Source organism: Rhinopithecus roxellana, chromosome 3 (genome assembly GCF_007565055.1).
Source record: "Rhinopithecus roxellana isolate Shanxi Qingling chromosome 3, ASM756505v1, whole genome shotgun sequence".
NCBI classification, from domain to species: domain Eukaryota; kingdom Metazoa; phylum Chordata; class Mammalia; order Primates; family Cercopithecidae; genus Rhinopithecus; species Rhinopithecus roxellana.
In genome coordinates, this window is record NC_044551.1 from 165,326,244 (window position 1) to 165,353,749 (window position 27,506).

Below are 27,506 nucleotides of genomic sequence, written 5' to 3' on the forward strand. Positions count from 1 at the left end.
AGAGATTTACTTTTCTCACAACAAATCTGGAGGTGGCTATCACTTGTTCACAGATAAAACAATTCAGTGTCTTAAGTTTAATGGGGTTTCCATCATGGTTACATCATGATGGCCATAGCATCAAGTAAAGTGTCTGCATTCAAGGCAGGAGGGAGGAGGAGGGAAGCACCAGCAACATCAGTGCCTTTGATGAGGAAAGTTTTTCCCGGAGGCCACTCAGTAGACTCCTGCTTACAGCTCATTGACCACAGCTGTATTGCATGGCCACCTCCTAGCACAAGGAAGGCTGTGGAAAGAAGTATTTAACCTTTCCAGCCTCTATAGAGGAGGCAGGCACAAAAAAGGGGGGTTGAGAATGGTGTTGATTTAGCCAGCCAACAATCTGCCAGGAAGTGTTTGTATGATTTAAGGTAGGATTGAGCATGTTCAAAACTGAAAAAAGAGGTGTGGAAGAGTGAAGGTACAGAAAGGAGGGGACATGCAGCTCAAAGTGGGAAAATAAGGTCTGGAACACAGGTGGAGGCTGTAGGGATCTCTTTCAATAGGAGGAAGGAAACTTTCCACTGGGAGAGACGGGCATCCACAAACGATGGGTACAGAAGATGTTTGTGGGCGGCAATGGAGGCAGTTCCTGTGAACTCGTGTAACTGTTTGAACCTTCAGCACCCAGTCTCTGGGCTATGTGACCTCTCAGAGTTAATATTTTGCCAATTTTGAGTCGTTGCCTCCATCCTAGGCTTCAAAATCTTTCATTTTTCCCTTTCTCTCTTGTCCTGTGCCTGCCTTTTGAGCTTTATTTTGCTGCTGTCTTTATCTTTTCCATCTGTTTTCTACCCATTTCTTTTGTCTGCCTCCTTTCTTCCCCTCTGGTTCTCTCTCTCAAGATCATGTGGGGAACAAGAAAAAAATAAAGAAAAAAAATCTGAAAAGAAAGGAGGAGACCCCGTAGAAGAGAGAGATTATTAAAAATCTAAGTTCCCAAGGATATGGCTAGTTTGATGTTTTATTCCCCCTTTCCTGTTCTAACTCCAGTGGTTTGTATTTGAATATAGGCAAGGAGACCCAGGATCTGCATGCGGAGTTGAGAAGTGTGTGTGTGGAAGGAGGTGGGGGCAGAAGAGTGGAGAATCTCAGTGTCAATTATTTGCCCCATCCTCCTCCAGCCTCCAAACTTGGAATGAGGGGAAGGGTGCTGTTTATTTGTGAAACAATAATAATCTGGACCGATTGGGTTTCTTTCGTGGAATGTTAGAATTAGGACAGAGGCATTTGGGTGTTAGAAGATGAAAGCACAGCTGAGGCTGACATCTTGGGTCATATGCAAATTTAATTGTAAGCAAAATAATCCAACCAACTGGGAGGAGTTCTGGGAGTATAAGGGTCTGGGAGGGAGGACCCTGGTTACCATATCCTGTTAAGCCCAAGCCCTTCATTTCAGTGTCCATTCTCAGGCAGAACTGAAGTTTCAGTAATATATGAGGATTTTTTGGTAACTTAAAGTGCAGTACAGCCAGGCCTTGTGGCACCTGGGAACCACCAGCAGCCAAGCACGTGCCTGCTCTCTCCCTCTGTCTTCATTCCCCACCCCTCGCCACTGCTACCACCACCACATGGGTTCTGTTACTGCTTTGTCCATCCCCTCACTGGTGGTTGGATTCTTTTGCTTACAACTAAATTTGCACATGACCCGAGATGTCAGCATCAACTCTCATATCTAGTGAACTTTCATTTTCTAACACCCAAGTGTCTTTGTCCTAATTCTAAAATTCCATGAAAGAAACCCATTTGGTCCTGATCATCCTTTTAAGACAAGCCTCACAAGTCACCTTTTCAGGCTAAGTACCCATCCAGTCAGCTGGTGGGAGGAGGCCTTCCATGTGATCACTGGCCATGCAGTCGGCCTCTGTGCAGCGAACTGACAGATATGACCCGTATGTCATGAGTTTTTACTGAGCGCCTACTCAGTAGTTACTAGTGATTTACAGCTCAGAAGGAGCTCACAGTAGGGAAGTCTGAAATAAACCAGGAGTTAGGATGCAACAGGTAGAAACACAGCACCCTCTGGAATTATAGAGAATTGGGTGAACAAGGTATTTCCTCTATGGCTGGATCATCATCCAAAAGACTCAAATAGGGCCATTCCCTCCACTTGAGCTCTGTGAAATGGGCCTCTGGGCATTTAAAGAGGTTACCAGTCAGGGTTCTCTGACAAAAGTGGAGTTGCAGAATATGGTGCCAGTACCCCTCTCCTAGATACTACATAGTTTCCAACTGCCTGACTCCTGAAAAATACCACATCAGATCTGGAGGAGAATGAATGCTGAGAACTTAATTGAGGTAGGTTATTTCTCTGCCTGTATACACATTGGCATTATCTGATGGTCTGTGGTCAAGAGACTCATAAGTGATTGGCCTGTGCTGCATGTTATTGTGACAAGGATGAGTAAGACCTTGTTCCTACTCATAGTGTAGTTCATTCAAGCAACTAACATTGAGCTCCTAGCATAAGCCGGCTTCTATGAATTCCAGGGTAAACGACGCCTGATCTCTGCTATCAAGTAGCTCCTAGCACATAGTGCCATAAGAGTGAATTAGTTGGGTGAACAGAAGAGGGGAGGAAATGAGAAGGTGCAGGGAAGAATAGGAGTAATGGCAAGAGAGGCTAAGACAGCATCGTGTATATTCAGGAAATTCTAAGAGGTGTATGATTTAAGCATAGAGTAGAAGTCAAGAAGTGGGAAGAAATGAGGCTAAAGGAAGATCTTATTACATCACACTGCAAAGGTCCTAACAGGGCTTAGCAAATGGACCCCAGGAATTACTGGCTAGTAGCCACTGTCCTGGGGAAGAGGAAACAGACTGGTGATGCAGGTCTTGGTCAAATGTAAGTGTTCATTTGCATATCCATAGTTAATAGAGCAGAAGGGAAGGGGGTTCTCCAGACCACATTTTCACCTCCTTTCTCTGAGGAGACTGGTTCCTAATGAGAATCCGTCACAGAAGCGGGGGCTTCCTCAGTGAATGCTCAGAACAATATAGTGTGTGAATCCTGGCTAAAGCCAAAGGGTGTGTCAGGCTTCGTATCACAGGTATCACTGCTGCTTTTCAGCTTGAATAGTTTTTTTGTTGGTTTTAGTTGCCCGTGGAAGGGCACCTGTTAGATACTCCTAGCAGACTACAGCATCACCAGGACAAATGGGTCAGATAAATGAAGGTTTTATTACTGTTTTCAGTTCTGGAAGACTTGGCCCTTTGTATGTCAGTTCTTTGCCATCTGGGTGACAAGTAGTAAGAGCACTTTTGAACCTTCCAACATCAACAGGAGAAGGACTCCTGGTTCCAAGGACATGGGACCTGAGCAAGGCACTTAACAGATCAGTGCGTCAGTTTTCTCATTTATTAATGGGACAAACCTCAGTTTTTGGTTGCATTAGATAATGTAAAGTGCTTATGAAAGTTCCCAACATGGCCAGGCGCGGTGGCTTCCGCCTGTAATCCCAGCACTTTGGGAGGCCGATGCAGGTGGATCACCTGAGGTCAGGAGTTCAAGACCAGCCTGACCAACCTGGAGAAACCCCGTCTCTACTAAAAATACAAAATTAGTCAGGCGTGGTGGCGCATGCCTGTAATCCCAGCTACTGGGGAGGCTGAGGCAGGAGAATCGCTTGAACCCGGGAGGCAGAGGTTACAATGAGCCAAGATTGCGCCATTGCACTCCAGCCTGGGCAACAAGAGCGAAACTGTGTCTCAAAAAACAAAAACAACAACAACAAAAAAAAAAACTGCCCAACATGTAGTGCTCAGTACATATTATTCTTATATTCCTGAAAACAGTAAGATCCAAACTCCTGAGCATAGCACGCAGAACCCTTCCGTATCTTAGAATCATTAGGCTGTCAAAGCAAATGCCTTGTAGAAAGGTTATATAATTGTGGGAGGCTACTTGTAATTGTGGACTGCGGTCATTGCCTCCTCATTGGTTTTCCTGTATCCCCTCTAGCCCCACCACTGTCTGCCCTCCTTGAAGCTGACCAGTGCTGCTATCAAAATGTGCCCAGCCATGTCACTCAGTTTCGAATCTACTCATTTCCAGGCACACAGAATAAATCCAAATTTCCTACCTTCAAGGCCTGTAGTTACCCCTGCAACACCATCTCACACTCTTCCTTGTTCACTAGGCCCCCGCCAGTCATACTGACCTTGCCAAGCCTGGAGTTGACCAAGCACACTTCTCTCTGGACAGCATTTCTGTTGCCTCCGTTTAGAAGGCACTTTACCCACACATTCACATCGTTTCCTCCCTCACTGTATTCAAATCTCTGCTCAGATGTTACCTCCTCAAAGAGAACTTCCAAAACTGTTGCTTGAAATAATTCCCCGCCCCATCATACCCTGACTCCTAACGGTAGTGTTATCACTACCTGATATTTTCTACTTGTCTGACCCCTCCTCTAGTACAATTAAAACTCCATGAGTGCAGGGTTTTCACAGCTATTTCTTCAGCCCCTGGACTCTGGGTTCTCACTCTCCGGGGCCCAGTTTGAGTGACCTGGAGTCACGAGGGAGGGGAGAGAGAAGGGTTACCAGCGATACTCACACAACATCCTCCCCCTCCTCTGGTGCTTTGCGGGGTCCCTGGGAACTGCTACAGGGGCTGCCCAGCGGCTGCCCCTGGCCTTGCCAAGCACTTGACACATAAGTGCTCCAAAATGTCTATAGAATGAAATCTTCAATAAAACTCCAAACAGAATGCTGTAGTCACTGACACTGCTTCCTAACACGTGGCCAACGATTCCGAATGTGACAAACAGGTCACGTTCTTGATTGTTTTTCACCACCCACAAAGTTAAAACCCTCTCATCTTTCCTTCCTGAGCGCCATGCAAATTACCTATTCAAAAGCAACTTAAGTATCTCCAGTTGGATATTCTTAGGCTTCATCTCATCCTTGACAGTCTCTGCAAAATATGGTCAACAAAAATACCACCTTCTAAATACCACCCAGCTGTCCAGGATGGAGACTTCCTGGTATCCAGGCTCCTTCCTCTCCCTCTTCCCCACCTCTGAGAAGTCCCCAAGCACGAAGTGTTCTGCGTCCCGAACATTCCAGGGGCCGCCAGCCACCACGGGCTCTGTCCTGAGGTGCCAAGCAGGACATCCCTGCCCGACATTCTGTCCCCCCGCACCGCACACGCGTTAACGGCTGTGGCGTCTCCACCCCAGCACGCACTGGCCCGCCCGCAGGGCCAGGCTGGAAGTGTCGGGCGCTTGCCAGGCCAAGGCGCAAACCTGCTGCCTTCCAGGCCTTTTCGGCGCGGTCCCCGTCAGGAACGCGCCCAGTCGCCTCCTACTCCGTCTTCCGGACCTTCCCCATCCTCTCTCTTCAGCGATCGGGCGTCGCTCCCCTGGACTAACCTCCCTTGTCCCATCTGCAGCTTTTCCCTGGTCTGCATCTTCCTGGGCCTTCGTGCAAGGCAGTGACCTGGTTCTAAAGCGAACGGAACGGAACCGATTCCGTAAGTTCATTCAGCTCCAGAATCCACCAGGTTCCAGATTCTGATGAGCACGCTGAGGTCGGCGCGGAGGGGCCTCTGGGAAAGGTAGTTTCTGCGCCTAAAGCCCGGGGGCGGGGCCCTGTTCCCGCAGGCGCAAGGCAGCACGGTCTCCGCTGATTCTCCCTGTGGGAAGTGGAGTCTGGCCGGCAGAACCGCAGCAGCCCTGAGACTTGTGGGAATTCGGCCCAACGGTTCCCAGGGCAACGCGCAAGCGCAGTTCAGCTCCCGGCTGCAGACTCCAGCTCATTGTGTTCTGACTGCGATGTGGCGCTTGCAATCTCTCGCCGCCGGCAGAGGCTCCTCGAAGAGCGACACGGGGGTGACCAGGCACGGTGGTCAAAGCCGCAGAGGGAGAGCGGGAGCGGTCGTGAGGTCGTCTGGGGAGAAGGGCGGAGGCAAAGCCGAGGAGGTGCGGTTGTGGTCCCTTCTGGAGGACGCTGATCCAATGCCCCAAACTTCCCGGAATGTATGTCTGAGATTTGATCCCAAACAGAGAGAGGGAGGACGGCCAGGGGTGGTCATCCTGGGCTTGGGGTCGAGTCTGTGAGTGCCTGTGGAGGAGATGGAGCCAGGGCCTCTGGCCTGTGTCTTGGAGCGGACTCTGAGAAGCCCAAGGTTTCCGCTCAGGTGACAGATACGCGCCTGGCGTGGTTCCGAGGCCGGAGGCAGCCCGTGCAGCAGCCCCCGAGGGACCTGGCGAAGCGGCAGGGGCGGGAGGGGGTTGTGTGTGATTAGGGCTCCTAACCTTTCCCTCTCCCCTCCCCGCAACTCACACAAACGCCGCTTCTGCCCACCCGTGACTCCAGGCCACCCACACTGGGCCCCAGAGAGTGAGGACCCTGAGGCCAGAGAAGAGTTTGCCTGAAAGGCTCCGACAGTGAAGAGCCAGTCTTCTTAGCCTCCTTTTTGAGGAGGAAGAAGACGACCCTCCTTTTCCTCTTATCCTGTCACTCCCAGATAAGGCAGCTGTTCCAAAGCCGCAGAGGGAGAGCGGAGCGGTCTTCCAATCCAATCGAACCCAGACTCTGCTCTCAGTTGCCTCTCCCCAGTGCTCCCACCTTTTCGGGTACATCCTGGTGGATTCTGGAGCTGAATAACTTGTTAAAGAGATAATTCTTGGCCGGGTGCGGTGGCTCACGCCTGTAATCCCAGCACTTTGGGAGGCCGAGGCGAGCTGATCACCTGAGGTCAGGAGTTCGAGACCAGCCTGGCCAATATGGTTAAATCCCAGTCTCTACTAAAAATATAAAAATTAACCGGGAGTGGTGGCGGGTGCGTGTAATCCCAGCTACTCAGGAGACTGGGGCAGGAGAATCGCTTGAACCCGGAGGGCGGAGGTTGCAGTGAGCCAAGATCATGCCATTGCTCTCCAGCCTAGGTGACAGAGCGAGACTCTGTCTCAAAAAAAAAAAAAAAAAAATTCTCTTGAGATCGTCCAGTGAGGCTGAAGGGAAGGACCAGAGGATGGGTGGAAGGCATGAGATCTGGGCCTGGAACAGGCTTTCTGCAAGGAAAAGTCAATGTATAGTACCCTCTGAAGTAGGAGAGAGAATGGGGAGCAAACAGGAACCAAAACACTCACTGCTTGGGGTCCTGGCGTCCTTCCAGGATGTGAAGGCTCACTGCCTCGCTCTGGACTGCTGTATGAGAGCTTCTGACCCAGTCCTCTCCTAATAGCAGGTGTGTAGACCCTTCTAGCCTGAGGAGTTCTGCAGGTGTGAAGCTCCACATCTGCCTCCATAGCACTTTGCCTGTCCCTAAGAGGGCTCATCGGAGAAGAAGAATGGCTGTCAGCCACCTGCCAACCGTGGGCCAGGTGAGTGGGGGTTTCTTCCCCCTGAATTGCTTTCTGGATTTGAAGAGGGTGGCATGTTTCCTTCCTCAGATCGGGAGCTTTTCTCCCAATCCAGTCCCACCCAGACACTGACCTCAGTTGCCTCTCCCCAACCACCACCCACCCCCCACCCTCACCCCCTATCTGGCTCATCCTGGTGGGTGTGGGTATAACTTGCTAAAGGTCACATAAATGTCACAGCTGAGACTGGAACCCAGGTTCCTGTGAAATCAAAACCTGTACTCTTTTCACTAGCAAATAAGATTAGGGATCTGAAGTGGTAAAGGCATGTATTAGTCCCTTTTTGCCTTACTCTAAAGAAATACCTGAGGCTGGGTAATTGATAAGAAAAGAATTTTAATTGGCCCACAGTTCTGTAGGCTGTACGGGAAGCATGGTGTCAGCATCTACTTCTGATGAGGCCTTTAAAAGCTTCCAATTTGTAATCCCAGCACTTTGGGAGGCCGAGACGGGTGGATTGCAAGGTCAGGAGATCGAGACCATCCTGGCTAACACGGTGAAACCCCGTCTCTACTAAAAAATACAAAAAAACTGGCTGGGCGAGGTGGCGGGCGCCTGTAGTCCCAGCTACTCAGGACCCTGAGGCAGGAGAATGGCGTAAACCTGGGAGGCGGAGCTTGCAGTGAGCTGAGATCCGGCCACTACACTCCAGCCTGGGGGACAGAGCGGGACTCCGTCTCAAAAAAAAAACAAAAACAACAACAAAAAAGCTTCCAATCATAGCAGAAGGTGAAGGGGGAGCAGGTGTATCACACTGTGAGAGAGGGAGCAAGAGAGAGAAGTGGGAGGTCCTAGACTCTTAAACAACTGGATCTCATGTCAACCAGCTAAGCGAGAATTCACTCATCACCAAGAGGACGGCACTAAGCCATTCACGAGGGATCTACCCCCTTGATCCAACACCCCCCACCAGGCCCCACCTCCAACGCTAGAGGTCACATTTCAACAGGAGATTTGGAAGGGACATACATCCAAACTGTATCAGGGCAGTATCTCACACAAGCTCAAAGAAGAGCATTGTGGGAACACTTTTTTGAGGAGGTGTGACTTATTAGACTCTTTTTCTTTTATGAAATTTGGCTTTTTTACCAATGAAATTATTCAGAAGACTATGCTTCCAAAAAGTCCTATAATTTCCTAAAACACTTGAGCAGTCCTAGCATCTTTAGAATAAGAATATGGACTGTGCTTTGAAGGAGACAGCATTCATTTGGGCATATACATTCTGATAGATTTGGTTAAATTGTTCTAATTCCTTCACATTTAAACCTCCCCAAGGACTGGAATGTGTGGTAGGAATCACTGGAAAGGATGACCAGCTAGGTGGGAGCGCCATGTTCAACATAGCACAGCTCACCGGCTGCTCCCTCCTCTTGGCTTCTGACTTGTCACTTGGGACCTGTCTCATGCACCACTTCTTCTGTGAAACCTGTCTCCACCCACAGTGCCAGTCTGCTGTGATATTTTCCTTCCCTAACCTTTTCCTCAAAGTCACTGTTGGTGTCATACAATTTATCTTGTGTTTATAGGCTGCCTTAATTTTGTTGCCATTCAACAGACATATGTTAGGGCTGTAAAATGTGCCAGGAATTATGATCTGGGCTACAAATACAAAGTGAACGATAAATGGTCCCTGACAAATGGGTTCATGGCTTCCATCAGAGTGTTTCTTGACTGCCTGCCATGGGCCAGGTATCTGGGTGCAGGTAACAGAAACCTAATTCAGACTGCCTTAGGCAGCAGCAGGCACTTATTGGAAAGATATGGAGGTGTTTCCCCAAATGCAAAGGCAAAGACGCAACTGGATGTTGACTATGGAAGTGGGGTCTACAATAACCTGAGAGTCCTTTCTCATGGACCTTTGGTTCCTTCTCTGGGCTTCTGCTTACCTCTTCTTTCTCAGTGAACACCAGCTCCCTTAACTTCTCAGCCAACTGGGAAGAAAAGAGCTGTAATAGCTACTGGATTTTACATGCTAGGTTAGGTTTCGGGTACACCTGTGTGTCAGGACAGAGAGACTTTCCTCTGTGACCCCATCTCAGAGTTTCTATGAAAGGGACTAGTTCTAATCAGAAGGAACAAGGTCCTATTGTGTAGAATGACTAGTTCTATGGGACCCATGTGTGTGTATGCACATATGCACACATGTGCATGCGTGTGTGTGTGAGGGTGTCACAGGGTGTGTGGGGGTATTTGTGTGTGTGTTCGGGTGTGTGTGTGCTTGCATGTGTGTCGTGTGTGTTGAGGGTCTGTGGGGGGATGTGTAGGGGTGTGTCTTTGTATGTGAGTTTGTATGTCTCTGTGTGTGTCTCTATGTTTGTATGTGGGGGGTATGGGTATGTGTTGTGTGTATGTGCATGTGCACTTGTGTGTGTTTGTGTGTGTATGTGGGTGTATGGATATGGGTGTGTGTGCACATGTGTCTCTGTGTTTGTGTGTGCCTCTGTGAGTTTATGTGTGTTTGTATGTGGGGGGGTATGGATATGGTTGTGTGCGCTTTGTGTGTGTGTGAATGTTGTGGGGGGGGTGTTGTGTGTGTATGTGGAGGGGTATGGGTGTGTGTGTATGTGCTTTGTGTCTATGTGTAGGGGGTATGTGTATGGGTATGTATGTGTTTGTGTGTAGGTGTGTGTGTGTGCTTGCATATGTGTCTTGGGTGTGTGTGTATGGGTGTGTGTTGTGTGTGTTTGTGTGTGTGTATGTGGAAGGGTGTGGGTGTGTGTCTCTGTGGGGGAGTGTGGGTATAGGTGTGTGTGCGTGTGTGTATGTGTGTGTTTGTGTGTGTATGTGGAAGGGTGTGGGGGTGTGTGTGTCTCTGGGGGAGTGTGGGTATGGGTGTGTGTTGTGTGTATGTGTGTGTGTATGTGGAAGGGTATGGGTGTGTGTGTCTCTGTGGGGGAGTGTGGATATGGGTATGTGTTGTGTGTATGTGTGTGTGTGTTTGTGTGTGTGTCTCTGTGGGGGGTGTGGGTATGGGTGTGTGTTGTGGATATGGGTGTGTGTTTTGTGTATGTGTGTGTGTTTGTGTGTGTGTCTCTGTTGGGGGAGTGTGGGTATGGCTGTGTGTTGTGTGTATGGGTGTGTGTTGTGTGTATGTGTGTGTATGTATGTGGAAGGGTATGGGTGTGTGTGTGTCTCTGTGGGGGAGTGTGGGTATGGGTGTGTGTGTGTGGGTGTGTGTGTGTGTACACCCTGAAGAAACAGGAGTTGCTGAGCAGCCGCAGATAGGTGTTGAGTACCTGGGCCGTGTTCCAGATGTGGGGAAGGCCAGGAGATGTGGAGACGGACAGCCCACATCTTGGAGTTAACAGTCCAGTGGGGGAGACAAAGTAAACCAAACATCACAATAAATTGGGGCAGTGTCTTGATGGATCCTCACAGACAACTGCAGGAGCCGTCAGGGAAGGCTGCGCTGAGCAAGCGGTGTCTATGCTGAGACCTGCATAGGATTTGGTCCCCTGAGGTGAGGGGAGAGGCAGGGCTAGGTGGTGTGAGGGAGATGGAGAAAATGTTCTGGGCTGAATGGATGGCAAGTTGGAAGTCCCAGTGCTGAGGAAGCCTATCTTCACCACCATATATGTTTCTTCAGAGTGGGGAGCAACGTCTAGTCCAAAGCTAGGCCCCTAGGAGACCCTGAAGAGTGATTAACTTGCCACAGAACGCGAGCTCCCTGTGTGCCAGCAGTCCTGTAAATCTCCACAAGCTTCTAGGGGCTGCCAGTCTCTTTTCTAGAGAACCATGTGCATGGGTAGCCCCTGATCAAGGAGAATGAATTTGCTGTTGCAGGAATCGGTGACCTTCAAGGATGTGGCTGTACTCTTCACCCAGGAAGAGTGGGGGCAGCTGAGCCCAGCCCAGAGGGCCCTGTACAGGGACGTGATGCTAGAGAACTACAGCAACCTGGTCTCACTGGGTAAGTGGGGCCCCTGCAAGGTTTCTCTTCACTTTTGGGGATCTCTTTAGGACCTTTCCATTGACACCATATAGAAGATTTGGTTGGACCAATTGAGGACGCTGTCTTCAACGGTGCTATTAATACTTACTGTCCTTGGTGTCCTGGGCACAGGCCTCTTCTGGAGTCCACTGCGGATGCCTCAAAAGGGTCAAATGCTTTCTTTCTGGCAAGGAGAGGAACATGGGAACAGATTGTGTCAGGCCTCAGTCATCTTTTCCTCCCGCTGGGAACACACCTGACCCTGGGCTTTCCTATCAAGTCCCCTTTTCCAGCAAGTTCTGAGGACCAGGCTTTATCTTTGCAATCATTTTTATCTCTTGTATAAACAGATGTGGTTTATTTTTGTCTCCCCTTAAAAACAGGACTCTTAGGACCCAAACCAGATATGTTTTCCCAGCTAGAAAAAAGGGAAGTGTGGATGCCAGAGGATACCCCTGGAGGCTTCTGTCTTGGTAAGAATCATGTGTGTGGGAGACACCGGGAGGAGCCCTGCTGGGTAGGGAAGGCTCCGTAGGGAAGGCAGGGAGGCTCGCAAATGCACCGGTCTGTGAATTGAGAAAAGAGCCTCTTTCACCTTTGTTCACCTTAATACCTTGTTACTACATTTGTTCTAGCCTGCACTGCCAAAATGTAGCAGGCCTGGACCCTCCCCAGCAATGATTTTTCTTCTCTCACTCTTTAGCATAGATTAGTAGAGTCTCTGGCCTAGAAAAGACTCAACTTCATCTGGGCAGTTCTCCCCACAGCCCATTCATGGGTGTCCTGTTCAGCATCTGACAGTGCAGTCTGTGCCTGCCCTTCTCTCATGAGGAGCCACAGCATGGCAGCTTCTGGTCTTAGGAGCCAGTTTTCATGTGCCTACTAGTTATCTCCTCCAGCTACACGTACTTTTCCTCAACTACCTCCATATGTGTTTGCCCACGTGGATTATTTCTTTTCTGCGTTTTGCCGGCCATCATCTTTGACTGCGAGTGCCATGGAGACCAGGTTTTTTTTTTTTTTTTTTTTTTTGAGACGGAGTCTCGCTCTGTCGCCCAGGCTGGAGTGCAGTGGCCGGATCTCAGCTCACTGCGAGCTCCGCCTCCCGGGTTTACGCCATTCTCCTGCCTCAGCCTCCGGAGTAGCTGGGACTACAGGCGCCCGCCACCTCGCCCGGCTGGTTTTTTGTACTTTTTTCAGTAGAGACGGGGTTTCACCGTGTTAGCCAGGATGGTCTCGATCTCCTGACCTCGTGATCCACCCGTCTCGGCCTCCCAAAGTGCTGGGATTACAGGCTTGAGCCACCGCGCCCGGCGAGACCAGGTTTATTGTATGTTTTGCTGTGTTGCTCACACCTATCTCAGTGCTTGGCACCTAGTAAGTAGCACAGATTTGTTGCCTGCGGATACAAAAGACATGACAGTTTGGTGACAGTTACTTGTCTTGAGGAGCTCATTGTATCTGGTGGCTTAAGGGCAGTGCTGTGTTTTGCTCCCTTAATCCCCAGTATTCCAGAGTGCTTAGTGCCTTACCCAAGCACTGTAGCGTTTCACTATCAGCTAGCATTTTGCAGTGTCACATATTTTTACAAACCTTTTGTTATGGATTTTCCACAGTAACCCAGTGTAGTAGGCAGGAATTTATATCCTACAATAAATAGCTGTGTACCTGGAATATCTAGAACCCAATCTGTTATGGAAATTAAACATCTTTTTTTTTTTTTCTTTTTTTTTTTTTTGAGACGGAGCCTCCCTCTGTTGCCCAGGCTGGAGTGCATTGGTGCAATCTCAGCTCACTGCAACCTCTGCCTCCAATTCTCCTGCCTCAGCTTCCCGAGTAGCTGGGACTACAGGCTTGCGCCACCACGCCTGGCTAATTTTTGTATTTTTAGTAGAGATGGGGTTTCACCATGTTGGCCAGCATGGTCTCGAATTCCTGACCTCAAGTGATCCGCCCACCTTAGCCTCCCAGAGTGCTGGGATTACAGGCATGAGCCACCTCACCTAGCCAGAAATTAAATGTCTTAATTCTAAAACTCAGTTGTCACAAAAACTTTTTAAAATATATCCAATAGCATTCTGAATAATCTATGAATCTGTATGTTCCATTACCAAACTAAGGCATTTTAAATATTTTATTCTGTATTATACAAATAGTCTTATAACAAAAATGGAGGCAATTAAAAGAAATTCATCCACAGTTCTACCACCTTGGCATCAGTGTTTTTACCTAAATCGTTCAATCATCCATTCATTCATGATTCAAGGAGTCTGATTCTTCATTGCACCCTTGAGAGAGGAGTATGGAGGGAGGTGAAGAAGACTTTTGTGCCTACAGAGGTTTCATAGTCAGCTGTGGGTGATGACATGAAAGCACAGCCAGCCGCAGTTGAGTGTACCCGGGCCCCTCCCCACACTCTGTTTCCACAGTCATGATTTCTGAGTTTCCTGGAGATGCAGCACCGAGGCTGGTTTGTGAAGGATGATTAGCAGTTAGCCAGTCAGACATCAAAGAAGACTTAATTTGTGACTCAAGAAAGTTTTATAGCTTTTCCATTTCCTATTAAAATTTTATGTGTATATATAATTTATGTAAATTTAAATATATATTTTATATAAATTATTCTGTGCATTTATTTATATTTAAATAATAAATTTAATGTATAATTTATATAAATTATATGTGTGTATATATGTATATATATATATTTTTAAGACACAGTCCCCTTCTGTTACCAGGCTGGAGTGCAGTGGTGTAATCATGGCTGTCTGCAACGTTGAACCTCCTGGGCTCAAGTGATTCTCTTGCCTCAGGCTCCTAAATAGCTGAGACTATAGGTGCCTGCCACTGCCTGGCTACTTTTTATTTATTTTTTATTTTTTATTTTATTCAAGATGTCACCCAGGCTGGAGTGCAGTGGTGCAGTCTCGGCTCACTGCAACCTCCATCTCCCAGGTTCAAGTGATTCTCCTGCCTCAGCCTCCCAAGTAGCTGGGATTACAGGCGCCTGCCATCTCGCCCAGCTAATTTTTTGTATTTTTACTAGAGATGAGGTTTTGTCATGTTGGCCAGGCTGGTCTCAAACTCGTGACCTCAGGTGATCCGCCCCCCCTCAGCCTCCCAAAGTGCTGGGATTACAGGTGTGAGCCACTGTGCCTGGTCTTTTTTTTTAGTATTTTGCCCAGGCTGATCTCAAACTCTGGACTTCAATCCTCCTGCCTCAGCCTCCTAATAAAGTTATATTTTTAAAAAATAGATCTTCTATTTTGTTTTTTGTCCACTGGGAGTTTCTGCTGTAAAGAAGTGCTGGTCATTTCCAAATAACTAGTATTGTCACTTGTCAGTTCCTAGTTCATATTGTTACTTCGTAATTCATATTCATTCTCAAAATATTTGTTGGATTCATTTTTAGTTTTTTTCTCTTATTTCTGTTTCATTTCTTTTTGTTTGTTTGTTTTTTTTTTTTTTTGTTGTTGTTGTTGTTGTTGTTGTTGTTGTTGTTTGAGATGGAGTCTCACTCTGTCACCAGGCTGGAGTACAGTGGCACGATCTGGGTTCACTGCAACCACTGTCTCCCAGGTTCAAGCGATTCTCCTGCCTCAGCCTCCTGAGGAGCTGGGACTATAGGCGCCCACCACCACGCCCGGCTAATTTTTGTATTTTTAGCAGAGATGAGGTTTCACCATGTTGACCAGGATGGTCTCCATCTCCTGACCTCATAATCCTCCCATCTCGGCCTCCCAAAGTACTGGGATTACAGGCATGAGCCACCGCACCCGGCCTTAAAGAGCTGTTTCTTATTTATTGCTCTTACATGTAATTTCTACACACACCATTATCATTTCTTTGTTTCACTATAAAATTTTTTTTTTTTTTTTTTTTTTTTTTTTTTGAGAGGGAGTCTCACTCTGTCACCCAGGCTGGAGTACAGTGGCGCAATCTTGGCTCACTGCAAGCTCCGCCTCCCAGGTTCAGACCATTCTCCTGCCTCAGCCTCCCGAGTAACTGGGATTACAGGTGCCCACCACCACGCCTGGCTAATTTTTTGTATTTTTAGTAGAGACGGAGTTTCATTGTGTTAGCCAGGATGGTCTGATCTCCCGACCTCGTGATCCACCGGCCTCGGCTTCCCAAAGTGCTGGAATTACAGGCGTGAGCCACTGCGCCCGGCCAAAATAAATGTATTTTGAATATTGTACATCATGTATATACATGTATACATCATGTATACACAGCCCTTGTTTGGGAGTTTCTTTGCGGGTATTCATAGATGTAGAGGTACTGGATTTAAGGGTATATGTTCCTTCAACTTTACTAGATATTCGCAGATTGATCATCAAATTAGTTGTTCCAAATTATACTAACAGTTGATGCAAATTCCTGTTACTTAACATCCCTGCCCAAATTTGGAGCTATCAGAGTTTTAAAAACTTCTGTTAGTCTTATTCCTGAGACATGGTATCTTGTGGGTTTTATTTACGTTTCCTTCATTACCAGTGAGGTGGAACATCTTTTCATATACTGACTGATTATTTACTTTTTGTGACTGACACACTCCTATTCTTTGCCCATTTTTCTATGACAGTTTCTTTTTGTGTTCATTCGTAGGAGCTCTGTCTGTATTTAGGAATCTGCTTTATCAGTTCATGTGAATGTCCATTGTCCAGTCCATAGCTTACCGTGTCTCTTTCTTTATGAGCAGAAGTTCTTATCTGATGAAGTAAAATATATCAGTATTCGTCTTTATGATATTTATTCTTAGTGCTTTCTGTGTCCTATTTAAATCATCTTTTCTACCCTTTGATCCATGAGGAAAGGACTTTGTCTTGTTTGCTCTTGTATCTTGGGCAATACTAGGTCTTAGTATGTATTTGCTGAATAAGTTCATTTCTAATAATTTTTACCTTTTTCTTTTTTTTTCTGTGTGTTGTCAGAAGTTTGTCTTTTTTAATAGGCTTTTAAATGAATAAACATGTGACTTTGCTGATCCTTTCTATTTTTGTTTATTTTATTAATTTTTGTTCTTCACTGTTTCCTTCAACTTTTTTGGAGTTTATTGTTTTTCCCCCTTTTTCTTTCTTTTAAGCATTTATTTTTAATTGAAGTAATACAGGCATTTAATGAAACTCTATGAGGTTTATAGTGAACAATGGTGGCTCTTCCCCCCACTTCCCCTTTTTGCCCTCTCTAGAAGTAGCCACTCTCTCTTCTTTTAGCTGATTATTTGACATATTTGCTTCCATTTCTCCAAGTGACATGTTTGTGTTGCTACCTCTTGGCTTTTCCGTTTTAGACAGTATGTATTGAATTCTTTCTATACAAAGTGAGGCTTAAACTCGGTCCCGGCCCCTTCACCAACTCCTGCTTATTGAATTTCCACTCGCCGTCCTCCCGGTTGTAGTGTAGCTTTGACTTCGTCAATAGTCAGTGTTGACATTCTCAAACACTAGTCATAACTGAACTGTGTAGGAAATTATGACAACTTTGCTTTCCTAAGCAATGTATTCCTAGAGTTCATTAGTTCTTAGTTGAGTATATATTGATCATTAATTTGATCTCAGTCCTTCTCTCATTGTCGTCATCTTTTCTGGAGCCTTCTGACCTCCATTCTAGAAGGCTCGGCCTTCTGCAGCTGGTGCCCAGCTGGCATCCTGAGAATCCACTTCTATCCTGGGCCGTTCACTGTGCTGTTCACTGTGTCCCGTGTCTTCTTTCATGGTTTGCTCTCTCCTTTTGGTGGCACACATCTCCTTGTAGCTTCCATAGGAAGAATGCGAGGACATACATGTTTTCTACCCTATTAGCTTGTCTGTAGATGTCTTTTTCTCTCCCTGACACTTCATGGATCATTTGACTGGATAGAATTCAGCACTGGGAATCATTTTCCTTCAGAAATTTCACATTACTCCATTGTTTTCTGGACCTTAGGCTGCTGTTAAGAAATCCGAAATCACAGCCGGGTTCGGTGGCTCACGCCTCTAATCCCAGCACTTTGGGAGGCCGAGATGGGCAAATCACGAGGTCAGGAGATCGAGACCATCCTGGCCAGCATGGTGAAACCCTATCTCTACTAAAAATACAAAAAATTAGCCAGGCGTGGTGGTGGGCTCCTGTAATCACAGCTACTCAGGAAGCTGAGGCAGGAGAATGGCGTGAACCCAGGAGGTGGAGCTTGCAGTGAGCTGAGATCGCGCCACTGCACTCCACCCTGGGTGACAAAGTGAGATTCCGTCTCAAAAAAAAAAAAAGAAATCCGAAATCGCTGTTTCTTAATCATTTGTAACCTGTTTTTCCTCTCTGAAAACTTGCAAGATCTTCTCATTTACTCCAGTGATCTTAAATTTCCCGGTGATGTTTCCTGCCATGGATCTATTTTTATCCACCAAGCATTGGTGAGCCTTTGGCTGAGCATTTAGTGAAACTTTCCATCTAAAATTCCCACCCAGCCAGGCATGTTGGCTCACACCTGTAATCCCAGCACTTTGGGAGGCCGAGGTGGGTGGATCACTTGAAGTCAGGAGTTTGACACCAGCCTGGCCAACGTGGTGAAACCCCATCTCTATTAAAAATACAAAAATTAGCTGGGTGTGGTGGCGGGAGCCTGTAATCCCAGCTACTCGGGAGGCTGAGGCACAAGAATCGCTTGAACCCGGGAGGTGGTGGTTGCAGTGAGCTGAGATTGCACCACTGCACTCCAGCCTGACTGGAGTGCTGGGCTGGACAACAGTTGGGCAACACAGTGAAACTGTGTCTCAAAAAATAAAAATAAATAAGTAAAATAAAATTCCTGCCCATTGGCATTAGGACATTTTCTCTATTATTGTTTGATTTCCACTTTCAGTTTTTTTTCTTTTTCTCTTTGCGGAATACTTGATACTAATAATGGACACACTAGACTGGTCTCTAATTTTCTTATTATTGAAATTCTCATCTTTTATGCTCTTTTGTGTACGTGCTTTTTATCAAGTTTCCACAACTTTGTCTTCCAACTCTTCTACTGAGGTTTTTAAAAATAATTCTTACTCAGCTTTATCGAATTACAATTACATGGAATAAAATTCACCAATTTGAAGTGTAAAATTTGATTAGTTTTGACAAATTTATACAATTTGTAGCCATCACCAAGTCAACGAAAATAACATTTTTCTTTCTTCTTTTTTTTTTTTTGAGATGGAGTCTCCTCTGTCGCCCAGGCTGGAGTGCAGTGGCGAGATCTCGGCTCACTGTAAGCTCCGCCTCCCGGGTTCACGCCATTCTCCTGCCTCAGCCTCCCGAGTAGCTGGGACTACAGGTGCCCGCCACTACACCCGGCTAATTTTTGTATTTTTAGTAGAGACAGGGTTTCACTGTGTTGGCCAGGATGGTCTTGATCTCTTGACCTCATGATCCGCCCACCTCGGCCTCCCAAAGTGCTGGGATTACAGGCGTGAGCCACCGCGCCCGGCCCAATCTTTCTTATTTTATTCATCCTAACTTCCACTTTGAGATGAAATTGATGGGACCAATTCTTGAAACTTGTGGTGATTGAGGAGTGAATTGGTCTAGTGTTTGGTCCCTCCCTGGGTGTGACCCTCTTGACTACATTATAAAGGAAGCTTGGAACATATTACTTGCATGCCACTTCAAACCCTACATTAAGTATTATAACACCATCTTTTTTTTTTTTTTTTTAATATGGACCAGTGCAGGTAGGGATATGGCTCCTTAATTCAGCCTGCCCTGAAGTGACCTGGGCCCCAGTGAGCGTGCCTGAGGTGCTCACACCAGAGTGCAGAGTGCTCTTTCATACTGCAGGCTAGATCAGTGCCAGTAAGTCCCGTCTTACTGAACTGGATTAATTCACACCTCAATTAATTTTCAGTGTGGTCAAACCTGGATGCATTTGATGCCCCTCTTCATAAACTCTTCTTGAAGATGAGTGTTATTATGTAATATAAAATATTTAAAAAGTCAAATAATTACCCTCAAAAAATATTTTAAGCCATATATTCTCTTATATAGAGACGTTGTGTTTTTAATCACAATCAATAAAAGGTTTTAATAGATGTCAGTAGCCAATAGCTGACAGAAAAGAAAGCTAGACACTGGTGTTTTTATTGATTATTTTTGAAAGCCATCTCCCAGATATTTTAAAGCAAACTTTTTTTGAAGTTTATACAGAAACTGTTTTCTGTATACATCTGTATACCAAAACTACACAGATCATAAATGTCCAACTCAGTGAATTTTTACTGTTTAAATATATCTGCGTAGTCAGCATTCATATCAAGAATTATAACATTACCAGCACCCCTTAGAACCACCCAGTCCCCTCGCAGTTTCTTTTGTAGTAAAGGTAACAGCGACTCTGGCGACAGATTTGTTTTGCCTGTTTGTAAACTTTAAATCATACAGTATGTACTCTTTCATGTCTGGCTTCTTGCTTTCAACAGTATGTTTGAGATTCATCCTTGTTGTCACTTGGAACAATAGTTGGTTCATTCTCGTTGCTGTATAATGTTTAGCCATACAAACCTGTCATTATTTGTACATTTTACTGTTGCTAGACATTTGGCTTATTTCTAGCTTAGAGCTATTACAAATAGTACCATTATGAACATTTCTTGTGCAACTTTTAGAAAATATAGGTACACATTTTCCTTGATTAAATAGCTAGGAGTACTATGATTATGCATATGCAAACTTTAACAGACATAGCCGCATAGTTTTCCGAAGTGGTTATACTAATTTATACTCCTACCAGTGAAATGCAAGGTTTCCATATCATCTCTTATACATTTAATATTATCTTTAAAATGTTTTTTCTACCATTCTAGAGGATGTATGGTTATAACTAAAGTTGATCTTCTTATTTTTAGTATTTCAATACCCTGTCTTCTAAAGTAACTATACGTCTTTGCCCCACTGTCTATTTTGTTGTCTAATCTTTTGTTACTGGCTTACAGGGCTGGGTATTAGAATGTAGAATTCTGTCATATATATGCATTGCAAACAGTGTTTCCCACGCTGGATAATGACGCCATCTGATAAATACAAATTCTGAATTTTCAGACACCTGAATTCATCAGAGATCTTTTTTTTTTTTTTTTTTTTTCCTGCCTATGGTTAGCGCTTTTTGTGTTCTATTTAGGACATCTTAAGCCCATGAAGATCTGTTTTCCTATAGTAGCTCTAGTATTTTGTCTTAAGTACTTAGGTCTGCAGTCTATACAGAGGATTGATTACTCATTATTTTCTATAGAGTCGTCCAGTTGACCCAGGATCATTTGCTGAAAAGGCCATCTTTCCCCCATCGTACTGCACTGCCACCTTTGTCATATATGAGGTGACTGCATGTCCGTGGGTCTGATTCTGGGTTCTATAATCTGTTCCATGGGTCTGTTTGTGTACACATTTGTTTCTGGACTCTATTCTCTTTCATTCTTTCTATCTAATCTTGTGTCAACACAACATTGCTTTAATTACCCTAGCATTGTAATAAGCCTTACACTTGCTGATGTAAATTCTCCAGTTTTGTCCTTTCCTCTTAGAATTTTAGAATTGGCTATTCAATTTTCACAAAATTCCTGCTGGAATTTTGATAAGAATTGGGCTGAAAGTGTAGATTAATGGGGGACAATTGAGAATTTGAAGTCAAATGCGTTTATTGGGTTGTTGAGATCATTTTTTTTTTTTTTTTTTTTGAGACAGTCTCGCTGTCACCCAGGCTGGAGTGCAGTAACGTGATCTTGGCTCGCTGCAAGCTCCGCCTCCTGGGTTCACGCCATTCTCCTGCCTCAGCCTCCTGAGTAGCTGAGACTACAGTCGCCCGCTACCGCGCCGGGCTAATTTTTTGTATTTTTAGTAGAGACAGGTTTTCACCATGTTAGTCAGGATAGTCTTGATCTCCTGACCTCATGATCTACCTGCCTCTGCCTCCCAAAGTGCTGGGATTACAGGTGTGAGCCACAACGCCTGGCCCCCTTTTTCTCTTTTACTTTTGTTTTTCTTCTTTTCTTTTTTCTTTTTTTTTTTTTTTTTGAGACAAGTTCTTGCTCTGTTAGCCAGGCTGGAGTGCAGTGGTGTGATCATAGTTTACTGCAACCTTGAACTCCTGGGCTCAGGCGACCCTCCCACCTCAGCCTCCTGAGTAGCTGGGACTATAGGAACACATCACCACACCTGGCTGACTTTTAACATTTTTTGTAGAGACAAAATTTCACCATATTGCCCAGGCAAGTCTTGGATTCCTAGAGTCAAGTGGTCCTCCTGCCTTGGCCTCCCAAGGTACTGGGATTATGAACATGAGCCACTATGCCCAGCCCATTCCTTTTCTTTTTTTTTTTTTTTTTTTGAAACGTAGTTTCACTCTTGTTGCCCAGGCTAGAGTGCAATGGAACGATCTTGGCTCACTGCAACTTCGACCTCCCGGGTTCAAGCGATTCTCCTGCCTCAGCCTCCTGAGTAGTTGGGATTATAGGCATGTGCTACCACGCCTGGCTAATTTTGTATTTTTAGTAAAGGTGGGGTTTCTCCTTGTTGGTCAGGCTGGTCTCAAACTCCCGACCTCAGGTGATCCACCTGCCTTGGCCTCCCAAAGTGCTGGGATTACAGGCATGAGCCACCACACCTGGCCAGTCCATTCCTTTTTTTAATGATTTGATTTCTGAGTCATTGAGGGTGCCATATGAACATATTTCACTGTGATTATTGCTTTATCTATTTTTCCTTTTTATTCTATTTTTCATTTATACATTTTTAAAGTTATGTTGTGTGCATACAAATGAAAATTTATTGTATGTTCCTGGAGAATTGACCCTTTTGTCTATATAAAATACCTTAAAGTCTGTCTTCTCAAATACTGTGTGATTTGTCTGTTATTAGTATGGATATAGCACCTTTCTTCTGTAAGATATATCCTTTTTAATTCTTTTATTATTTCAGTGTCTACATTTTTGGTATTTCTTTTCTAAGTGATATTCAATTATGTTTTGTTTATCCAGTCTCACAATCTTTTTTTTTTTTTTTTTTTTTTTTGAAATGGAGTCTCACTCTGTCACCAGGCTGGAGTGCAGTGGCATGATCTCAGCTCACTGCAACCTCTGCCTCCCGGGGTTCAAGCTATTCTTCTGCCTCAGCCTCCCGAGTAGCTGGGATTACAGGCACCCGCCACTACGCCCAGCTAATTTTTGTATTTTTAGTAGAGATGGGGTTTCACCATGTTGGCCATGATGGTCTCAATCTCTTGAACTCGTGACCTGCCCACCTCAACCTCCCAAAGTGCTGGGATTACAGGCGAGAGCCACCACACCTGGCCCACAATCTTAGTTTTTAAAAATAACTTAGGTAAGTTACTATGTATTTTATATCTACTCTCCTATTATTTATTTTATATTTCACTTACTTGCTTTAAATTCCTTGTCCTTTTTTCCTTCCTTCTATTGGATTAAATATTTTTATTGTGCCATTTTTACTCTGTATTAGCTTGTTAATTAACCTTCTTTACTTAGTCTTTTATTGTTAATGCTAATAAATAAAACCAGCTTATTACTGTCCAAAATAAATTTTTACTTTTAATAATTCCCAGACAGTGGTACAATCTTAAAAATTAACAGCATTTTTGGCCAGGCACGGTGGCTCATGCCTGTAATCCCAGCACTTTGGGAGGTCAAGGCAGGCAGATTGCCTGAGCTCAGGAGTTCACAACCAGCCTGGGCAACACAGTGAAACCCTGTCTCTACTAAAATACAAAAAAAAATTAGCTGGGCATGGCAGCGTACGCCTGTAGTCCCAGCTACTCAGTAGGCTGAGGCAGGAGAATCACTCGAATCCAGGAGGCAGAGGTTGCAGTCAGCCAAGATCACCACTGCACTCCAGCCTGGGCAACAGAGCGAGACTCGGTCTCAAAAAAAAAAAAAACAATTAACAGCATTTTCTTCCTTCTACCTTTATTTTTGCTATGTATTTTAATTCCACATATATTTGCAGTCCATTAAGACATTATAATTATTGTCTCATGTAATCAATTGTATTTTTATTTATCCACATATTTAACTTTTCCATTGCTTTTCATGCCTTCTTACATTTTCATATTTCCACCTGGAATTATTTTTCTTCTACCTGGAACACATCTGTGTTTCTTTTAATGTAGATCTGCTAGTGACACCATCTCTGTTTTTATTTGTATGGAAATATCTACTTCATGTTTAATTTTTAGAGATTTTTCTCTGTGTGTTGAATTCTAGCTTGACTGTTCGGTTCTTTCAACACTTCAGATGTTACTTCATTGTCTTCTGGGTTCCACTGTTTTCATTAAGACACTGCCAGTCTTAATTTTGCTTTTCAAAGGTAATGTATCATTTTTTTTTTTTCAAGCAACTTTCAAGTTAATCTTTGGTTTTCAGTACTGCTTAGGTGAATTTTCTTTGTAGTTAGCCTTGGAGTTTATAGCCCTTCTCAGAGTTCATTTTTCAACCTTTTTCTTTTTAAATAGTGTTTATCTTTTTAGCCATGTTTTACTATGGATATTTTCTGCTTATGTATTTTTGTAGCTCACTATTCCTCTCTTCTGCTGTGTTTGATATCTTGTTAAAGACTATTGAATTCATAATTTCAGTTATTGTATTTCTCAGTTCTAGAATTTCCATTTGATTATTCTGTTCCAGTTCTTTGTTGTAATTCTCATTCCTGTTTCCTTGAACGCGTTAATCGTGGTTGTTTTAAGGTTCACATCCGATAACTCTGGTATCTGTGTTCTGCGGTTCTCTATTGTCTGTTTTTCCCTCTTCATTCAATTTCTTAGCACAGCCGGCCTTTTTTTATTGCGTCCCTGATACTATGTGTGACGGAGAGCAGAGGCTCTAGATGTTGTTCTTCCAGAGAAGATTTAACTTCCCTAGTAGCAACTAGAGCGCAAGCAAACCATCCTCCTCCAGCCAAGGGCTGGAATAGCTGGAGGTTGGTCACAGTATTTGTAAAGCTTTGTCAACTGCTCGTTTGCCCGCGCTGCTGGTTTTGTAGCCCGGCAGTTGCCCGCGCTGCTGGTTTTGTAGCCCGGCAGTTTCCCGCGCTGCTGGTTTTGTAGCCCGGCAGGAGTCCCAGCTGAGAGCTTCACATGTTTATCATGACCTCTCCTTGGAAGGTCTCGGTTCTGTTGTACCGAAAGACTGGAAAATTCTGGATTTCTGCTTAACTTTAATCTTTTGCCCTGTAAACCTTAAGAATTCAATAAAATGTTTGAGTAACAAGCCACTGAGTATTGGGATCACCTCTCTATATTTTCATTCTCTCCCAAATATTAGACTATAAAGTCGGCCTGGGTGACATCTCATGCCTTCAGACAGATAACTTTTTTCAGTTCAGATTTTCTAGTTGTCTCTGCAGAAATGTTGGTCTGCCACGGGCTACTCTCTTTGGCCGGAAGTGAAAGTCAGTCCTCAACATTTTGACATTTGGCAGTACTGATGTTTAACTTTGACCATTCTTTGTTTTGAACAGGGATATATTATTCTGAGCTCAACAGGATTTTAGTCTTGAAATGTGCCTGTTTACCTTTCTTTTCCTAATAAGTAAAGAGGTTTGTTTCTTTGATTCTAAAATGATACCAGGGCCGGGCGCGGTGGCTCAAGCCTGTAATCCCAGCACTTTGGGAGGCCGAGGCGGGCGGATCACGAGGTCAGGAGATCGAGACCATCCTGGCTAACACGGTGAAACCCCGTCTCTACTAAAAATACAAAAAATTAGCCGGGCGTGGTGGCGGGCGCCTGTAGTCCCAGCTACTTGGAGGCTGAGGCAGGAGAATGGCGTGAACCTGGGAGGCGGAGCTTGCAGTGAGCCGAGATCGCGCCACTGCACTCCAACCTGGGTAACACAGCGAGACTCCGTCTCAAAAAAAAAAAAATAAAATAAATAAATAAATAAATAAAATAAAATGATACCAGGAGTGCCTTTTTGTAGAAGATTTTCTGGAGCGAGTGGGAAAAGGAGGTAATAAGGATGGCTTGTTCTTGATAGGATTTCTCATGAATTTTGCATCATCTGTGTTTAGAATCTAGTCCTTAGTATTACATTTTAGCCCCTCTCCTGTTTGCCCTGAGAATACTTGCCGGCAGTGCTTACAGCTGCAGCGTTTATCCTGAGATAACTTTGCCACAAAATGTCTCATGGCACAGTTTCCTCCCCTGGTGTCACATTATTCATCTGGGTCTGGAGACACTGCTTCCTCACAAGCAATAGGAGGTCCTTATTATTTTAGTAGATATGAACATTTCACACAGCCTGTACAGCAGCCTGGCTTTTTATTATTCATCTGAATGCACAAATGAGCCTATATGTTGATTTTAGTTTACTCTAGAGTCAAGGTTTTTTCCTACCAAGTGTTGACTGCTATTTTCAGTGGTTTCTTAAGGCCACATCTGTGTTGTTTTAAAAACCATCTCATTTGAATGGACAGGGCACTTTTCTTCTTGTCTCTTAGCACCATGTGGTCTTTATCCATTTTTTGTTTTTGTTTTTGTTTTAGGCTTAGAAAATCAGATAACTTCCCTATTATCACAAAGAAAATATGTGTTGTACTCAATTCTAACCCAGGCCTGTGACTTCTAAGATCATGCTTCCAAGCTCTCCTGCCTCATACATTATACGTGAGGTCAACCCCTGCCGTAGTCCCCTGTTCACGCCTCTTTTCTGTCCTTTCTTGTTGTTACTTCAGAAAATCTTCAAACTCGAAACCTGCCTGTTAGCATTATGAACAGGCTCATCATCTCACCCCATCCAAATGTTCTACTAGGGTAAAACGGACATTTTTATTTTTGATGTGTTTCAGACTGGACGACCCAGCCTGCCAGTAAGAAATCTACTCTCAAGGTGGCGATTCCTGAAGAAGAATTGGGCCAATGGACAATAAAGGAAAGATTCAGCAGCAGCAGTCACTGGAAGCGTGCTAGCCTGCTGGAGTGGCAGTGTGGAGGCCAGGAGATAAGTCTGCAGCGAGCGGTGCTCACTCACCCCAGCACCCCATCTGGGATTGGTGAACAGGAATGGGATGAATCTGGCAGCACTATGAGCTCATCTCTTCACAGTGCTCAAAGTCAGGGATTCCAGCCTCGCAAAAATGCCTTTGAGTGTAGTGAGTGTGGGAAAGTCTTCTCTAAGAGTTCAACTCTTAATAAACATCAGAAAATTCATACTGAAAAAATCCCAAATCAGAAAATTCATGTTAAAGAGAAAAGATATGAATGTAGAGAATGTGGGAAAGCCTTTCACCAGAGTACGCACCTTATCCATCACCAAAGAATTCACACTGGCGAGAAACCCTATGAATGTAAGGAATGTGGCAAGGCCTTCTCAGTGAGCTCCTCACTTACGTACCATCAGAAAATTCATACTGGAGAGAAGCCTTTTGAATGCAACTTATGTGGGAAAGCTTTTATCCGAAATATACACCTTGCCCATCATCACAGAATACACACTGGAGAGAAACCTTTTAAATGTAACATTTGTGAAAAAGCCTTTGTGTGCAGGGCACATCTTACCAAACACCAGAATATCCATAGTGGAGAGAAACCCTATAAATGCAATGAATGTGGAAAAGCCTTTAATCAGAGCACAAGTTTTCTTCAGCATCAGAGAATCCACACTGGAGAGAAACCCTTTGAATGTAATGAATGTGGGAAGGCCTTCAGGGTGAACTCTTCCCTTACTGAACATCAGAGAATTCATACTGGAGAGAAACCTTACAAATGTAATGAATGTGGGAAAGCTTTCAGGGATAATTCGTCCTTTGCACGACATCGGAAAATTCACACTGGAGAGAAACCATACAGATGTGGCTTGTGTGAGAAAGCCTTCAGGGATCAATCAGCACTAGCCCAGCATCAGAGGATTCATACCGGGGAGAAGCCTTATGCATGCAACATATGCGAAAAAGCCTTCAGTGACCATTCAGCCCTCACCCAACACAAGAGAATTCATACCAGAGAAAAACCTTACAAATGTAAAATCTGTGGGAAAGCCTTTATCCGAAGCACCCACCTTACTCAACATCAGAGGATTCACACAGGAGAGAAACCCTACAAATGTAACAAATGTGGGAAAGCGTTTAACCAGACTGCAAACCTCATTCAGCATCAGAGACATCATATTGGAGAAAAGTGACATGAGTGCAGTTTGTCTGGAAGACCTTT

General features: G+C 44.8%; 1 protein-coding gene across 1 annotated transcript; it reads left to right on the top strand.

Annotated features, from left to right (window-relative positions):
* The first annotated feature begins 5,531 nt into the window (after window positions 1-5,531).
* Window positions 5,532-27,506, top strand: LOC104676215 (zinc finger protein 454). The gene is made up of 6 exons (XM_010380990.2): window positions 5,532-5,599; window positions 5,754-6,020; window positions 7,235-7,370; window positions 11,196-11,322; window positions 11,727-11,816; window positions 26,147-27,506. Coding segments are annotated over exons 2-6 (1,686 nt in total). The 5' UTR covers window positions 5,532-5,599; window positions 5,754-6,018; the 3' UTR covers window positions 27,478-27,506.